The following is an 18,247-nucleotide window of genomic DNA, read 5'->3' as shown; positions in this document are numbered from 1 at the left end:
CCTCCTCCTCCTCCTCCTCCTCCTTCCTTCTGGTTTGAGACCATCTTTTGTCCCAGACACACAACGCAACATGTAATGGACGTGATAATGGCTTCCATTTTCCTGCAGGAAGGAGGAAGAGGCGAGCTTCTTCAGGACGAGCTGGCGTCCTTCGACCTTCCAGTATGAAGACATTGTGCGCTTGTCAACGCCCAAAACCAGGAGCCGGAGCTCCCAGGAAGCACGGTAAAGGCCTTGTTAGATGGTACCAAGCATGAATTAGGGAGTTTTAAGCGTATTTGGATGCCAATTATTTAGTTTATAGACAGCCGTGTTGGTATAATTAGGATTAATTACGCTGCATTTAGTTAAACATCTTTAAGAGTCTGTTTATGAGATGTTTAGATATGCAACCTAAACATCGTAATGAACAAAAACCTTACAAACAAATTTTTCCATTTTAACGCTCATAAGTTTAAACCTCTGTGGACCCTCCATGACATCATCTACGTTTCCTAAAAAGACGTTTCTAGACCCTGAACTGTCCTATGATGGCATCCGCCTGTCCTTTAGAGCGGCCACACCCTTAATTAGGCATAACCTAATGCTTGAATACATTTGAAATGAGATATTTGTTTGACATTTTTTTCACATTTTGTAGACCAAGCAATGAATAAATTCATTTAATCATTAGTTGTAGCTCTAAATTAAAACTACATAGGCAGAAGCCAGAGCTACCCAGTTATAATTGAATTGATAATTGTGTTTTCTCAATTTGAAAACATAGTCACTCTATAAAACCACTTATTACTGCTTTACTGTGAAGAAATGTACAAAACTCTCTTTGAGGTGTCTGTTTTAGAGATTATTTCCACATCCAGCTCTCCAGTTTGTAACATGTCAGATTCCAAAGCTTTTATTGTCTCCATGAGGCCCTCATGCAAACCAAAGTCTCGAGTTTACTCGCAGCAGAATGTAACATATCATAAAGTTAAATATGAGAAGGCAGAGCAGAGGCTCCGCTCCGACACTAATGTCTCCACAGCGCACGAGGAAGCCAGCGTTGGGACATCTGTTATTTCAGTGTCAGACTGTGGGAGAGCGAAGAGCGGAGACAATAGAGCTTATTGTCCAAAGTTCAGGACCCCTGGGACACTCGCAGACAGCCGCGGAAGTCTTTTTATAAATCCTGCACACAGCAGCAGCTGAACATGTTGTTGGGCACGGAGAGAGACTCATCCAGGGTTTATTTTGAATCCAGTACAGCAAGGAGACGTCTTTGTTTGTGTTTTCAGTGACAGACATTACACTGATTGCTGTTTTAATGCTCCGTACAAGAAATAATCATCACCAGCAGCCGAGGCCTAATCCTCTCATGTTGTTGCTCCAAAAAAGACAGACGGATAAATAAACCAGACAAAACAAGGCAGATACAAATCAAACGCTTTTCCTTCTGAAATTAGACTCTGGAGAACAAAAACACCAGTACAGTTTCTTTACCTCTGGGTTTTTTAGACTTCCAAAAAAATACTAATATTAAGATAGATGGATTTGTTCTTAATAGTTATTATAGAGACAATACAAGACAAACAAATAAAATCAACATAGGTCAATATAAAGGCAATAATAACACATAACAATCACCCAAACACGACTTAATATTTTATGAATTAAAGCCTAAATGGAACGGTGCACTAATAACAAGCAGATGAGACATAAATAACAATTAATTACTTTCAGCCCTTAATTGGGAACTTAAAGAAATGTCAATATTTGTGGTAATTTATTTATTTTTTTTAATCTTTTTGCATAGTGAGGATATTAGCGACTCAATTTCTTAGCTTGTCTCTGAGCTTTTGACTGCATCCACTGATCCTTCTGATTGGGATAAAGTTGAAAGCTCCAGTATAAATGCATTATGTTTACAATATTTACCACATTATATTTTTAATTCGGTTAAAATCCTGTCTCTAGTGGTAAAGCAGAGGACTGTTGTCCAGCGACTGTAGGGTTAAGTTGTACAATTCTGTAAGTAAAAGCATGCTTTGAAAAGAACAAACCATAATATCATGAAAAAGTAAGAATTTTAGAGCAATAAAGGAAGAAGAATGTGAGAATAATGCAGCTCAGGATGATATTTAAAGCGCTGTGTGTTCGTCCCTCAGGCCTCCTCACACTCCTCAGTGTGAGACTAACTGTCCCGTGTGGCACATCGATCCCAGAGTCAAAACTGCTGTGATCTCTGCTCGACTGCTGCAGCTCTCCAGCCCCAAACGGACGCATCCTGACTTCCAGAGCAACAGGGAGGTAAAATCTGGATATCTGTTACCGAAGAACTGCTCATGCTAATTCATGCCTGCTTTAACTTGCTCTGCGGTGGCTGTTTAATGCTTAATCTCTTCTCGTGTAACCATCACAGAACCACGATTATGACCTAAGTGAATACACAAAAATGTCTAATAATGTAAAAAATTAAATTACTATTTAATCATTTAGGGGTGTGTAGTCAGGGTAAAAGTGTTTCTTCTCTTTTATAACAGCAAAGGATTTATTGATGCTACAAAACAAAGGGTAAAATTCCATTAAACAGTCTTTAAATAGTTGTAATAAAATTTTAAGAGACATTTATAAGCCTCTGATTTTATATTTGTAGCTTCTAAGATGCTTCTGATTTTTTGAGAGCTGCCTTTGTTTAACACAGACCTCAGATAGGATTAATTTACAGTTGGCTTTTGCAGAAAAGACTTAAAATAAACCTTGGTCTGATCTTTTTGACCCTTTGTGTCATTTATTTCATTTTTGCATGGTGCCGCCTGCAAGTTGTTCATTTTCATCGTCCTCATCGCTCACTGATGTTTGAGTTAACTTCGTCTAAACTTCAGGAGTAAACAGGATTGTGCTGATAGCAGATTTATGAGAGCTCAACCCTCCTCAGCCGCTGTTAAGATTCATTGTGACGACACAGGTGAACAAAATCTGAACGTCGTCTGCCTGTTTTTCTGCAGAGCGTTGCCTCAGTCGTCTCCTTTGCGTCCAGAACAGCACGAATCTCTAAGAGACTGGTCCAGCTATCACTGCCCAAACTGAGGGAGAGCAACGTCTGCTACGAACTCGGACGTCCAGAGGAACCCATCTGGACTGTAAGAGCACTCACCAAGGTCACTGTTAGGGTTGGCTCGTGGTTTCCATGTGGGTGCGTGTGCCTTAGATTCCATTTACCACAAAGATCCACGCTGAAGATTTGTGACAGGGCAGACTTTATGCACTGCAAGAGCGCTGAATGCACATGGCAGGGAAACAAAAGGTGCTTAAAACAAATCCTCACTGACCTCAGGAACAAACACACGAATGCACCTGCAGCTATATCCTGTGAAAAATGCAAAGTCACAGTCTTTAAAAACACCCACACGAGCCCTCTGTCTTCTTTTTTGTCTGTCTGTCTATGTAGCCGACCAGCATTTACCTATCGCATGAATAGAACCGCGTGTGTCCACTTTCCGCTATCAAAGGCCGCATCGGTCATGTATTGTATTTTCTGTTTTCACAAGGACAATAGACAAGCCGCGTGCAGGCAGAATACGTTGCACTAGCAACTATGCTACAAAGACGTGCAGAATATGTAGATGTAAGCTGGCACATGAATGGACCACAGTTGTCCAAGTGAATTAAGAAATATATTTTAATAGTAACTAAGTGTCCATGGTGTCTGCAGCTGTCTTCATGTGCGTCTACATGGGAATATATCCAAAGTTTCATAGAGCATCATCCCATGTCAGTAAATACACTTTCCAGCCAATATGCTTCCTGCTACAAGCATAGAAGATGTTGTGCTTCATTTTGTGCCTCAAGCAAGAAAGAGTTGCAGTTGAGAATATTTAAAACAGCTTCAGAAACATCAGCGTCGCTCTCATTTACAGTTTTTAAGTGTCTATTTTTGTAACGTTGCTCATTTCCATCTTACACCCACGGAGCTGTTACTGATTAAATTTAGCGACGGTTTTCGGATTTCAATTTCAATAAACGGCTTAAAGTTTAAAAGGTTAATGATGCCACATAAATACCATTAGGCGTCTCTGTTAGTTGAGTCTCCTAGAAGTCTTTAAACGGCGACAAACACAAAATCCGAGAACAAAGCATTCTTCTCTGACTGTATGCTCAACATCACACAGTCAATTAAAATATTTTCCAGCTGTTTGAACCAGTTTTCACATGATGAATACATCTTCCAATTAACTGCGGAACTCCCCAATCGCTGCTATCATCAGGCAAATGGCTTTTTGATGAATCCCCCTGCGTGTGCATAATTTACAACTATTTATTGGCCATCTGTCCTCATGATCTGTTGTTTTGCAGTCTGCTTTTTATGATTTAACGGATGAAAAACATCAAGTCGGACAGAACAATGAAACAGCAGCTGACTGTGCGACATGACTGCCAGCTTTTAAGACACGAGTTTCTGAATTTACTCTGCATTTCTAAATGTCTGAATCTCTACAATCAGGTTTCGAGGGCAGCGAGGAAAGCCACAGTAAGCACTCGTGTTGAGATGCTTGCAGCACCAAAGCAGCTTTCCAACGACTACATCCCTCCTCGAGAACCAGAGTGGAGCCGGAAAAACATGCAGTCCACCTGAGCATCTGTCAGCATCACCTCCAAGTCAATGTTTTTGTAATTTGTAACCTTTGTCAAACTGATTTCATTCTGCTCCAAACTAGCACCATTTAAAACCCACGTCAAGGAAAAGTAAAAATGCAGATTAAGACTAACACTAGATTAGATTTTTAAGAGAAGATAGACAGCAATGATGCTGATTTAATGTCTTTCTGTGCTTTATTTCCCTTTTATTTCTTTGTGTTCAGTATTTTTTCAAATCATTTTAAACTAATTATGGCAAAGTTTTCGCTTGCTGACGGAAAAAATGACCAAACCCACAAACCACGCAAAGAAAGAAGCCCTACGTCTTCCTGGAAACTCCAAACAAAAGGAAGACAAATCCAGACAAGAGAATGCGCCAGAACTTTTTAAAAACATGTCTCGAAGTTTTAGAAGACAGTAAATTAAATACAGTTATTATAACATGTAATAAAATCCTCACTGAGCAGCTGGAGGATTTTAAAACTGTTAAATTCTAATCTTAGTTTGAGACATCTGGAAGAGAAATGATGATTCTGTGTAGTTCTTTTGATATCATTAGCGTGTGCATGAAACCTTAAATGATCCAGCTTTGAACTGTATTACAACCTAATTACAAATATTAAATCTGTGATCTTACAAAAAAAGTGAAATGTTGTGAATTAAAACCAAACTGTGACTCTCTTCGTCTACGATCTGCAGCCTTTGTCCAGCCTCAGTATGATACAGTGATCCATGTGGTTTTTCCATTGCAGCTGAGATGGATTCTGCAGTTTTATTGCAACCATGTGTGCACGAATCCCTGCACTTATTCAGTGTGTATTATAAGCTTTAAAGAGCATGTCTGTGAAGCTTCTCAGTCATCTACTATTGTATAAAGTCATATATCTATGATTGTATGTTTAAGTGCTAAAATGAAGGCAACTCGACGAGTGTCTTGATGTTTCATGTCTCTTCTGAAAGGCCTCTTCAGGTGTAACTGACAGATTTGGAGGCCCAGGTACTGAACCTCTTGTGGGGTTTTAACACACTGAGAATTGTTGAGGTTGCATGTAAGTTATTTCATTTGAGTTGTGAGGGTCTCCTGACTGAGGTGTTAACGGGTGTTAAGCTGCCTGAGGAGGGACCTCAGGACTGCATTGTAGGTGATTGATAGGTGGGGTCCTCTATTTAGTGATGGGCGTCCCAGTTTGACGTAGATGGCTTCATTCACTCCTCTTTCCAACCATTGGTCTTGTTGGTTAGACCATCATGTGTACACTGTTGCTCTCTGACTATCCCTTTCAGGACTGCTGAATCCTGACCCGAAGCATTGATTCTCCTGTGTTGTGCTTTGTGAAGCGGCTGCTTTGTTTCCTCGACGTACGTTCTGTGAACTCGTCATTTCATTGAACTGAACACTGTGTTACTCTGGTTCTGTCTGACTGTTTGTTCTCAGGGTGAACAAGCTGCTGCCTCAGCGTGCTGTTGGGTTTCAAGTTCATAGGAATGTAGTTTGTTTAAGATCCTTCTGAGTTGTTCAGATCCTCCTGCCATGCAAGGAATAACAATGCTGTTCTGTTAATTGTTCTTTTCCTCTCTGCTCTGTTTTTCTTCTTGGCTTTGACAAAGGCCCAGTTTGGGTAACCACACGTTTTAAGTGCTTCTCTGATGTGTTTGAGCTCATTCTCCTTCTCCTTCGTCACTTGTTGGAGGCAGTGTGTGCCTTGTGGGGACACACTGCCTCCAACAAGTGAGAGAAAGACAAAGCCATAGACCGTTTTCCATATTATTGTTTGCATCATGGAGAAGCCCCCTCTTGTATTTATGGACTCCCCACAATAGACAAGGAAAGAGTCCTACTCAGACCAATCATCACTACATCAAAAGCTCCTGGTAACCTAAGATGTCACTAAAATCTTCACGTGCATCCCCATCCCAAAGCAGAAAAGACTTTAAGGAGTTGATCACTACAGGACCTACTCTGTCCAGGAGAACCAACCTCTCCTGACAACATTTGTACCCTGCTCGACCTCAGCCTGATGACCACCTACATCCAACATAAGGAGGCTTCTTCAAACAGATGCACGGTTGTGCCATGGCTCATCTGTGTCTCCAATCATGGTTGATGTCTATAGTCTCACTAGAGCCCAGATCACCTTCACAGGAACTGCTCCCACCTGTTGGTTTGGGTATGCAGATAAAAACTGGATCAGAATCAAAAAACAGAAAGTCAAAGCCTTTCCAAAATACATCACTGCAGTGGACAGAAACAAGTTTCCTTGGGAGGATGTTAGAGGATACATTCTGGCCTTGTCGGACTGTATGGTGCACTGAAGATGGCAGAAACTTTAATATCAAAATATACACACAGATCAATATTTACTATTCGATTCTTTGCACCCACTGGAGCACAAGTTGGTGGTTTTAGAACCCAACACCATCAGGCTTACAGGGAAGTGCAGAAAATTTGTGGTTACTCAAACTGGGCCTCTGTCAAACCTACGAAAAGACACAGACCAACACGGCATCCCTGTGGAGTTCAAGCCCAGCAACATGCTGAAGCAGAAACTTGTGCACCCTGAACACAACTCCCCCAGGCATAAGGCTACAGGCTACATTCATCATAATTCATTTTCACTTTAAAACATGTTTTACATTCAGACACGTGTTTTAGCACCATTTCAGAAATAATCTCATGTGTGCATGCAAACACAGCTAAAGATGCATGTCACATGACCATTCACGTATACTGGGCGAGTGGATGCCAGTTAAAAGCATGAAACAGGGGGCTGGTTGCTTAGCCTTTGTTTTCTTCTGGAAAACGTTTACGAACGACACGTAAAAACAGAGGTGATGAGGAGTCATTGATTACAAAATTCTCAGTTTCTGCTAGTCCTGACGAATACCCAATCCTCAGCTGCATTTCTAAATGCCTCCCTTCTAGGGGTCCTAAAGCGCTGCAGGAGTGTAGGTGCCAGATGCAACTGTAGCAAAGTTGTGCTTTTAAAGACCAAAACATATTACTGTGGATGTACCTGTTGTGTAGGCAGCTTAACGCAGCAAAGAGTCACAGACCTGTCCATTGGGAAACAAAACAACCGCTTTATAAGTGCATGGCTCAACCCAGGAGGCAGGAGGTGGCCACTCATCAGCCACTTACAATGCAGTCCTGAGATCCCCAGACAGCTTACAAACCCATTCACGTCTCAACTCAGGGGACCCTAATGACTCACATGATGGCCGGGTGGGTCAGTAACGTGAGCAGAGCCTCCCTCAAGGTGCCAATAACACCACAGGAATATAGATAAGTACGTCGTGTTTCAGACGAGACATGAAACGTCTTCAACAAAGTCCAGCTGCCTTCTGTAACTGTCCTACTCATGAGAGAACGAAATAAATGACAGCCGTCAAAAGCTGCTCTTTTACTCAGAGGTCACGACTTGTTGAGAACTTCACATGCCGACCACCATTTAGTTAACAAAGGCCATGGAGGCATCAACGTGAAAATCCGCCCTAATCCCTTTTACACTGCTGGAGCCTGTAAGTGAGTGTTCCATAAAAAATGGACACATTTGTGTGTTCAGAGGCGGCAGCCAACGTGGTTCTTAGATCAGTGCAGGTTTGTGGCCCGACTCGAGGCAGAGGCCAGCCAGACATCAAAGGAGATTGAACCTACGTCCCGCTGGGAGGCTAATCTGGGATTAACCTGCTGCGATCGTGAGGTAGAGATCAGGAGGAGGAGGAGGAAGTGGGGGGACACGAGGACAAACAATGAGAGAGAAATTAAATATAAAAAGCAGTAATGCATTTGTAGGCCAGTTATGGAAGAAAATGAAGTTATACTACTGAGTGACAGAGGGGCTGCTCATTTCTTTTGCATCATTTATTGTTGTTAAAGAAGATTTAGACGCTGTTGGTAAAGCTTTAACAGTGATGGAATCCCACTTTTTAACTTGTAAAATCTTTGAGAACCTTTTTTTTATTTAAAAATAAAAAAGTAAAAGAAATATTTTCTCTTTCTTTTTCTCTAATGTCATGTCAACATTATCAACAATAACCTAGGCTGTACTGTATTCCTGAAAATGAAAATATATATATATATTGAAGATTCAGTGCTTTCTTTAGCTCTAAACCACATTGCACATGGGCCTGTTAAATCTGGACTAAGCTACATTTTAAATACCGTTCAGATCTCATTTCAGGCTGCTGAAATCTCTCTTCAGTCTGTGAACATACAAGAAAAGGGTTTTTCCACTGCTTCTGTTCACATCAGACCAGATCTAAAACCACTGCTACATCATCCCTAAAGTTAAAGTCAAAAGTTCTTTTAAACTTTATTCAAGCTACACAAAAACAGAAAATTTCACTGCATTGCTTTGTTTCTATCCTGTGTCAGTTTCCTTTAGTCTTCATCACCATCCTCAGCAGGTGTGTGCTTAAATTATAACCGTATGAAACCATCGACTGCAGGCTTGAGTGCTTCCAGAATGAGAAGCAAACAAAATGCCAACTCGCTGGTAAAACCCTCCTCAATAGCGTTGCTAAAAACTACAAGGGGTTTCCTCACAGACAACATGAATACTTCAATCAGTGGCGGGAAAGAGCCACACATGGTGTTCATATTGTTTTGTCTACCTCTTGTAATTTTATTCACCTGTACAAAAGGCAGATAAAAGTAGAAACGACCACTAAAATTTTAGCATCTTGTACAGAAACACCAATCACAGCTGCAAAATCTGCCCAAAAATTGAACGAACATTACAAATTACAACTTTAATGACCGAATATCTGCTGCAAACAAAATCTAGACTCCTGCTTGGACAAAACCATAGACTGTATAAAAGATGGACGTAGCTACCGTGACGTCACCCGTTGGTTTCTGCACTGAGAAAATGAAGCCAGGGTTTTGCTACTTCCTGGTTGACATCTTGGATTTTTGGAGCCAGTGATGCAAAAATCGTCGGAGGGGGGCGGAGCCATAGGAGCAGCGATTGGTCAGATGGATTGAGAGGCGGGTCCTCTCTGCCCCGCCCACATTTGCCACCTTCTGCTCACTTCATCTGCATGTCGCTGCCAACTGTCAATCAAGCCAGCCACGCCCCTTACCCCGCAAAATGTTGACGATTTTTAAAAAATTCAGTATTGATTTATTTTCAGATTGGCCACCTGATCTCTGAATTTGACCATGAAAACTAATAAGAAAAGAACCCTGAGCTGGAGGAATGCAGTATTTCGTGATCTGTGATCACTTCTTTTCCAATTCAAGTCTATGGGAGCCAGGGCTTTTTGGAGCCAGCGACTAGTGGACGTAGTGATATTGCAGGTTTTTGACACTTCCGGGTTGGCTTCATTTTTCAGGGCCGGTTGCTATGTCCATCTTTTATACAGTCTATGGACAAAACAGGACATTTTACTGCTTTGTAACATATCACAAGCGATTTAAAGCAGAACAATGGACGTATTTAGTCATGCCGTGTTGTTGTTGGCTACAGTTTTAGTCCGTTTCTGCGTCTGTTGCAGTCAGAGGTGAAGTTCTCTGAGTCTTTGCTGTCTTGTTGTCGTGTTTTGCCCGTGGTCTGCCACATGCGGTTTGTGCCAGCAGCCTTACACCGGATGTCGTGTTGTGTGCAGTCGGCCTCACCTTCTGCTAAACACAGGAAGCCGTTAAAGCAAGACGTTCTCGTATGGTGTCAATTGTGTTTGAAAAGCTTCCTGCTTTTCACCTGAGTGAAAAACTAATGTTTAAAAGTGCAACTATTAAGAACAGGCAGAATTACTGTTTAATATTAGATTAAAATTGATTAGATTTGGGGAATAGATTTATCTCTGGCTACATTTTTTAACTTCACAAACAACTGTGACAGGGTGGAGTTACAGGAACTCTCTCCAAACAAAAAGCCCTTTTGGTAAACGTTCCCTGAGCAGAGAGAAACTGGCAGCAGCTCCGTCTGATGCTGCTGCTGCTGCTGCTGCTGCTGTGGTTTCAGACTAATAAATCTGCTGGACTTCACTCTGCAAACCCTGTATTTTCCTAATTAACCACCATTTATGGTGCATAGGATGAGGTAAAACCAGAACATCCATATGGTTTTGCTTTGGTTTATTCGTTGGAGGAAATGGTCCAGAACAGGAGAAACAGACGAGTGAAAAAAAACCCCAAAACAAAACAGGCTTCTCAGGAGGAAAGGATATAAGGGTTATCCAGAGGTGTCTGGAAGTGTTTTATAAGTCGAGTTTTGGTTTGAAAGCAGCCTGCATGTCTAAAGGAGCTGGACAAGGTTGCGTAATGCTGCAAATGATGACATTTTTCAAGTTGTGAGCGGCTTCTTTGTTCTTGTCGATGCCAAATTTACAGTATGTTCTTGTTCCTGAAGGTTTAACTTGTCTGCAATCAGTCTTACTTTGCTTTAAAAAGTCATATTTTACACATAAACCCTCCCTGATGTTTCTGTTGCTCCCCAAAGTTTCCTCTCATGTGTTGATATTTTGAACTGTGTCGACGTTCAAACCACAGAGTCAGATTTCTGCCTGTGGGCGTGGTGCTGCTGAGTGTTACTTTCACATTGACTATCGTTATTAATAGCACATGCAAACATTCAAATGCATAAATTTTGACGTCCTGTTGAAAGTCCGTTGAAGCATCAGTGCATCTGTTTGGGACTGCTGCTGTATAAATTCAGTACTTTGAGGTTCTGTGGGCAGAAAAGAGCGACGGCTGATCATTGAGTTAGTTGAATATTATTCACATTCTTCATTTCAAGCTCCTGCATCCTCCCAACATGATGCTGGATTTTAGTTCACTGGTATCTGTTGATGCACGTCTGAAAATAAATGATCAGCTTCACGGTCACCAACAAAACAACTAAAGCATTTAAAATTTGACTGTATAACATCCTAAAACCAGCTTATTCACATTTGAGAATATGCGTTAAAACCTGTGAATTGTTCTGGTATTTTTGCTTCAACAATTATTAACTGCAAAAGTTGCTTATAATTAATTTATTATCAGTAATTTATAGGTACAAATAAGTATCATATAAGACTTAGAAAGTGAGCATATATTCACACCTGAGAAGCTGCATACGGTATTTATAGTGTTATTTTACTGATTTTCCCTGTTTTGATAAAATGTGGATACTAAACAGTAAACTCACTGAAAAAGTATTCATTCACGTTAACCGTAAAAACAACGTACCAATACCGTCAATGTCCAAATCAAAAATCAGTATTTTTACAAATAATAATGCATTTTTTTCACAATGTGCATTTAAATTGACTAACAACAGCATCATTTTACAGATATTTGCTGCTTTTTTCACTGTTCTGTTTTGTTTTTACAGTTTTTCAACCATTTTTTATACATTTTCTTTTCTTACCTTTGCTGCCAGAGTTTTATTCACAGCGTGGAGCCTGTGAATTTATCTGGTGTTTTTGCTGTAAAACGTGTGTAAATTATTAATCAGTTGTAAAAGTTGGCTCATTTTCATTTTTAGCGTTACTAAACTAGTCATCTCAGCTCTACTGCCAAATTTTAAAAGCCTGGACCAACAACTTAAAGCTGAAATTGAAAGTCTGAGTTAGACTTGTTGAATTAGACGTCAGAAATATAAAGACAAACACAGTTTCAGATGCAGAAACAAAAAGTCAACCAACAAGAAAGGAAGAGACTCAGCGAGAAATCAGATAACTGAAAGATTAGATTTTGCCCCGGTGGTTTAAATGATCACATCAGTTTCACATGCAGCGCAACAGAAAGTCAGGCTGCAGAAAGCGATGCAGACTGACAGATTCCTCGCGGCTCTGCAGAGTCCTCTTAGCAACACACAAAACCAGACTCCATTCAAATTCTGCACACACTCTCATCAGACATCACATCGTCCGTCCACCGCTGTGACTCAGGACAAGCGGGAACGTTTCCTCTGTCAGACAAGATCATGGCAGGAACATCTGTGTCATCACGGCTCCATGACCTCTGACCTCCTCGTCAGTAGTCAGCAGGTTCAGTCCCATATTGTTAAAAACTCTGTGTTTGTGTTGACTGCAAATGATATTTTTCACCTTTTGCTCATGTATTAAAGTCAGGTAAATATTTCCTTTTTGACTATGAATTAATGCCAGCAAAAAATATCATTATTTTCCAGATATGAATCGCTATTTGGAAGAAAAATAATGTATATTCAGGATTGAAAAATCAGAGTTACAGATAATAACTTGTAAAATTACACACAAAAAAGTATTCATTTACACACTGGCTGTAAAAAAAAATAAATAAAAAAAAAATCCAAACTGTGTATGATGTCCACATCACAAATCTGTATTTTATAAATTAAGCCAAGCAAATTTTGTGAATGTTTTTATTTCAAAATACTTTAAAAGATCATTCCAGTTAATTTTGCCCATATTTTCCATTACCATGGCTCTGTGGGTCATGTTAATGTTGCCCTCTCTATTTCTGTTGAGGCAAATTGAATTAACTGTTTTCTTTCAGTCTAACCTAATACTGACATTTATTTTACTGTAGTAGGATCTCTAGCTAGGTGTACTTACATATTATTATTATTATTATTATTATTATTATTATTATTATTATTATTATTATTATTATTATTATTATTATTGTTATTGTTATTATTATTATCAACTTGGCCACTAAGCAGTGCTGGTACAGGAAAATATTAATGCTGTGATTAGAAAATGTAGATAAAATTTTAGGACTTTGTAAGAAAATTGCTTGTCAAGGTTCACACCTTTCAATGCTACTGAATAATATAAGTTTTATTTTAAAACCTGTGTTGTGTTTTTAAATGCAAAGGCCTATTAACTACCTTGAATATTCAAGCTACTCCAGCTATTCTTGCTATTTCTTTAATATTCTAAGACTAAGTCACTTTAATGTTTCCAGCTAAAGTAAAGGGACATTTTTAGGAGAGACAAGCCTCAAATAAAGGGGGATTCGTGTGTTAACAACCCACGTTTTGCAGCTGTATTCTGAAGGGCATTGGCCACAAACTGAATATAAAGATGGACAAACCAAAGTGAGGTGCTCATAGCATTTCTGACCAGCAGTTTTGAAGCTCAGAGTAAAGAGGTGAGTGGAGCTGAGGTGGGCCATGGAAACCTCTCTGAGCCATAGATTGTCCTGGGACGGCACCCACCTGTCACTCAAAGCAACGACACCCTTAATTATTCCTAACTTTAAGCCTTAATACTATTTAAACTGGTGAGTTATGTAGAAATTCACCCCCTGTATGGTTGTCATGAATGTAAAAGTTAGCTCTAGAGACCACATTTGTTTTTTGTACCAGGATGTAAACAAGTTTATTTCTGCTGTCGAGTTGGAATCATTAACACAGGGTCTATGAGGACTGACTGGCTTTTGAAGTCAACCTCATGTGGACATTTGAGGAACTGCAGTTTTCCACACTTTGGTGGGAAGATGCCAACACCACAGCAGCAGCAAATAGTTCCTCTGTCTGCAACAAGCTTTATTCTTTTTCTGTCGTCTGTAGGGCTACATACGTGTTGCATCGCTATGTGCTGCATACAGTTTTCATCATAACAGTCCAATGCACACACACATCTTTAAAGCTCTCTGTAGCAAAAAAATACATAAAAAGTGAACCTTCCTGCATTTTATACCAACAAGTGAATGAAAGAGTACAACATACTTAAGTGATATGGCTTGAACATTACTAGATGAATTCTTATATTAGTCAGCTAAGTTTGTATAGCATATGATATTGTAGGGTCTTAAGCCTAACATTTAAATCAGTCAGTTAATTTTATTCATATACGTTAGAATGTTAGTACCATTCTGTTAATTCTGTTACTATTAGATTATACTCTATATACACATGCTGCAAATATGCTCCTTATGCATCATGGATACTCATATATCTTGCATACTTACATGTACTGTTAATTTGGCTCATACTGTTTGTGTCTTAGCGCTACAATAGTGTCCTTAAAGCTATTCCACTTACACACTTTAAATTGTGCTGCACTTTTACTGCTTCTTTTGCACTTGTGGTTAGACGCTACACTGCATTTTGTTGTCATAGTATTTTCTGAAGATATGTATTGTTATTAATATTATATGTTTATATTTCTGGGGTATTAACAGAATCTGATTCCTAAAACACAACATAACCTGCATACATCACAATAAAGAATTATGCAGGAATAGCACAACGTTTTTACCTCTTGAAAGGATTTGGAAATTTGAGTTTTACAATATTATTTGTCCCTTTTTTGCTGTACCACCATCTTTTTTTGTACTATTGTAGACATTCAAAAAAAGACAGATGTGCCAAATAATGACTGAAACCAGTTTACGAAGTGAAGCAATCGAATCTGTCAGAGTGAACGGTGATTTATGGGCGAGCAGGAGAGGGGCAGGGTCTCAGATATAATGGCTGTTTTCAGCAGGGACTATAAAAATGTTTTTCTTTAGTGGGTGTGACTTTTTTTTTTTTCACACTCAGCTGAACAGAGGAAAACACCCCCAGGCTCAGGAAACAGACACCACCGCTGTGTGTGTGTTCTGTATTTCTACCCCTATCCCCCAAAGTGAGGGGCTTGTGAGCAGCTCTGAGAGGCGATACTGAAGTCCGGTTCTGAGCAAAACGCTGAAAATATGAGTAGAAGTGAATACGGGATGGGAACACCTGTTGAAAAGCTGCAGTTTTATGAGCGGTTGAACTACCTGTTGGGTCGGTGTTGGTTTCTGTCGAGCTCGTTGTGCACACTGTTCCCACGATCAGAGCGTTTTCACTCCAGGCTCGTTGGCAGGAAACCTCATCCTCTCCCCCTCTCCTCACCCCTCCGTCCTCTCTCCCACACCTCCTTCACAGAGTGAGGGTTCAGGATGTCTTTTCTGTCCCATAAAATAAGAATCTGTGTCCCTTCTCGTGCGTCTTGTTTCACTTTTCAGCTTGGTTGAGCTAAAGGACACGTTTTTATTCCTGCACAAACGTCGGAAACTTGAGTCGGTCTAAATGAGCCAGTGCTGCAAAATAAAAAGGTAGCTATGTCAGACTCTTAACCAGTTTCCCCCAACTCTGCCTCATTTATTTATTTTACTTCTCTGTGCTCATGCAGGTGTAGAAAATGGGCCTTTTCTCAATTTTTGTTTGTAACAGAAGTGCATTGCATTCACCAGGAGCAGCTGATTAGACAGTCTCTTTATCGGAATGGGCAGGGTGAAGTCAGAAACTGTCAGTCCTAATGCCCGACATCTTTCCAATCGGGCTGGTTTGTGTATCGAAACTTGATAAAACAGGCCTGAAAATAGGCGGATGGGACAGAAAACTACAAAAAAAAATGTATTAAAAGGACAAATCATGAGCTATTCTATATTTTTCTGTCAACGAAGCTCAAGAAAAGGTCGAATCTGTCTTTTGAAGATGCAAACGTTTGCAATTCGCTCAACAATACAGCATTATATAGCTTTTTTATTGGGTATTGTCTTCAGTGGTGGAATAATACACATTCAATGCTCTGCTTAGTGTTTGTTAGTTGCCTGAAAGTAAATTCAAGTGTTCTCACTCTATCAGGCTTTAGCAGAGGTTTTAATCTTGTCATGGGATTTGTTGACTTTATAATAAGTGGAATATTGGCCGCCTCATCCTTTAAGCCTGTTTGAGGCCTAAAGCTCCAACTTTCTGGTGCGATCACGCCCTTTTTACGGCGCTCAGTCATGGGGAAAAAGAAGGAACAATGAAATGACATCACCTGCCGTTTGTGTAGCCCCTAATGCCATTCAGTTTGGCCGTGTCCTCCCCCTCTGCTGCTGGAAATGTTCCAGATTCGTCTCCGCAAGTTCCTGAGAGCCGATTCCAGCGGCATCTACTGTAATCGCAGCGCTTCCTCACGTCTTTTATATTCATGTGAGGAGCCGGGCGTCCAGCTCCGCTCCCTGCTGACAGACTTACATGTAAACAGAACAATGGAAACAAAAGCATCCCCCTCCGACCAGACTTTATAAACCTCAGCCTGTTGCTGTATAACTCGGCTTCCTCAGTGAATTTCAACCCCACTCTAATGTTGTCTGGTTTGGTGGCAGGTAAAAACATGAAATTAAAGCTGCAGCTACCTTTTTTTTTCATTATAAATTGATTATTTAGCTGATAAAACATCAGATAATAGTCTGTGTCAACTCAGTGAGATTAGGGGAGCTCAGTTATTGTTATAGTTGATTCATTATTTCATGTTTTACACCTGAAAGCTGCAGCAGACGTTTTTTTTTTTTTTCTTAAAACACGATTATGACTTGAAACCAGTTTGGAGTCGTATTTGTTTGTCACGTTTTCAGACCAGTTTCACCCTCAAAAAACCTGCGAAGACACTTTAAGGTTTCACTGTAGAACCTGGGGACTCCAGGTTCTGGTTCCTACCAATGATCCACGTCAACATTTAGTCTAAACATCTAAAACCAGAACCTTGTCTGGTCCAACTTCACCACATCAGGTCGTTTTGGACAATTCTAGGCAGGTTTCAAGTCACTCTGGACAGTCTTCATCCTATTTTGGATCCACTTAAGAAGATGTAAGAATGATCTTTGGCATCTGAAACTGACACCTGCCTTTTTTTTTTTTAGCTGAAATTACAACATTTTCATAAGTTTTCACGCAGTAGAAATGCGCAACAATCATTCGCGAGTTGGAAATTGAACAAGATGCCACTTTCAGATCTTTTAAAGTATATGTCCCAGATTCTTAATATTTTTTGGAGATGTTTAGACGTTTCTGGTGAATGGAGAGAATGCAGACAATTCTGGCAACCAAGATATACTTTTTGCTTAAGACCTCCCAAATTGAGGATCTATTTGATTAGTTTTATTGTGAGAATCATATCTGAATGACATTACTAATGCTGAGAAAGCTTTCATATGTTGGTAGAAATGGGAGTTATGGCCAATCAAAGTTGACACTTCATTTGCGATTTTTGAACAAATCCTGGGAGGTCTTGTAGTAAGTCTTGATTGCCAGAATTTTCAGCATTCTCTCCATTCGCCAGAAACTTCTGAACATCTCCTGAAAATGTGAGATTCCAGGACTTCAAGAGATATGGACATCTGAAGGTGGCATCTTGTTCACTTTCTAACTCAAGAGAGATTTATTCAAATTTGAAAAATTGTGAAACTGTTGAAATTTCAGCTTTAAAAAAAAAAAGGCCAGATGTCAGTTTCAGATGCAAAAGATCATTCCTACAAAGTTTCAGCAGATTCTGAGTTGATGAAGCAACCACCTTGGCTGAGTTCACACAGAATGACTCTGGTGAGAAATGCTTTCATTCACTCCAACCTGGAGTCTTGTAACATTTGTTCTATCAGACCAACAGTCCAGAACCCAAAATATTAAATGTATTCTACTAGAAGGAACCCAGAAATGCTGCAAATTCCTAAAAATGCGTTTAACGATTGTCAGGTCCCATCATCGTAACAGAACCAGACGGGTCCAGAAAGAGCTGCCTTGAAAATGGTTCCTTAAAGAACCTTTTGTTGCTGGAGTTCTTTGGAGCACCCTTTTTAGTGGTTCTTTTGAGGCACCTTTGGGGTTTGTGCAGCTAAAAATGGGTCTTCTCTGCAAAGATCCATTTTTGGCTCCAGGTAGCAGCTTTTATTTTCTGAATGCAGATGTACAGGAGCCTCAAA

At 40.0% G+C, this 18,247-nt stretch overlaps 1 protein-coding gene across 1 annotated transcript in view; it reads left to right on the top strand.

Annotated features, from left to right (window-relative positions):
- spmap2l (sperm microtubule associated protein 2 like) overlaps positions 1–5,303 on the top strand; it is a 9,287-nt gene extending 3,984 nt beyond the window's left edge. Inside the window, exons 5-8 of the mRNA XM_008291729.1 lie at positions 109–225; positions 2,145–2,286; positions 2,985–3,119; positions 4,481–5,303. Coding sequence (XP_008289951.1) covers positions 109–225; positions 2,145–2,286; positions 2,985–3,119; positions 4,481–4,612 — 526 coding nt within the window. The 3' untranslated portion in view covers positions 4,613–5,303. The remainder of the gene's footprint in view (positions 1–108; positions 226–2,144; positions 2,287–2,984; positions 3,120–4,480) is intronic.
- The last annotated feature ends 12,944 nt before the right edge of the window (positions 5,304–18,247 follow it).

Source organism: Stegastes partitus, unplaced genomic scaffold (assembly GCF_000690725.1).
Source record: "Stegastes partitus isolate 25-593 unplaced genomic scaffold, Stegastes_partitus-1.0.2 Scaffold758, whole genome shotgun sequence".
Classification (NCBI taxonomy): Eukaryota; Metazoa; Chordata; class Actinopteri; family Pomacentridae; genus Stegastes; species Stegastes partitus.
The sequence above is the reverse complement of the archived record's forward strand: the minus strand, read 5'-3'. Positions and strand labels throughout refer to the sequence as shown.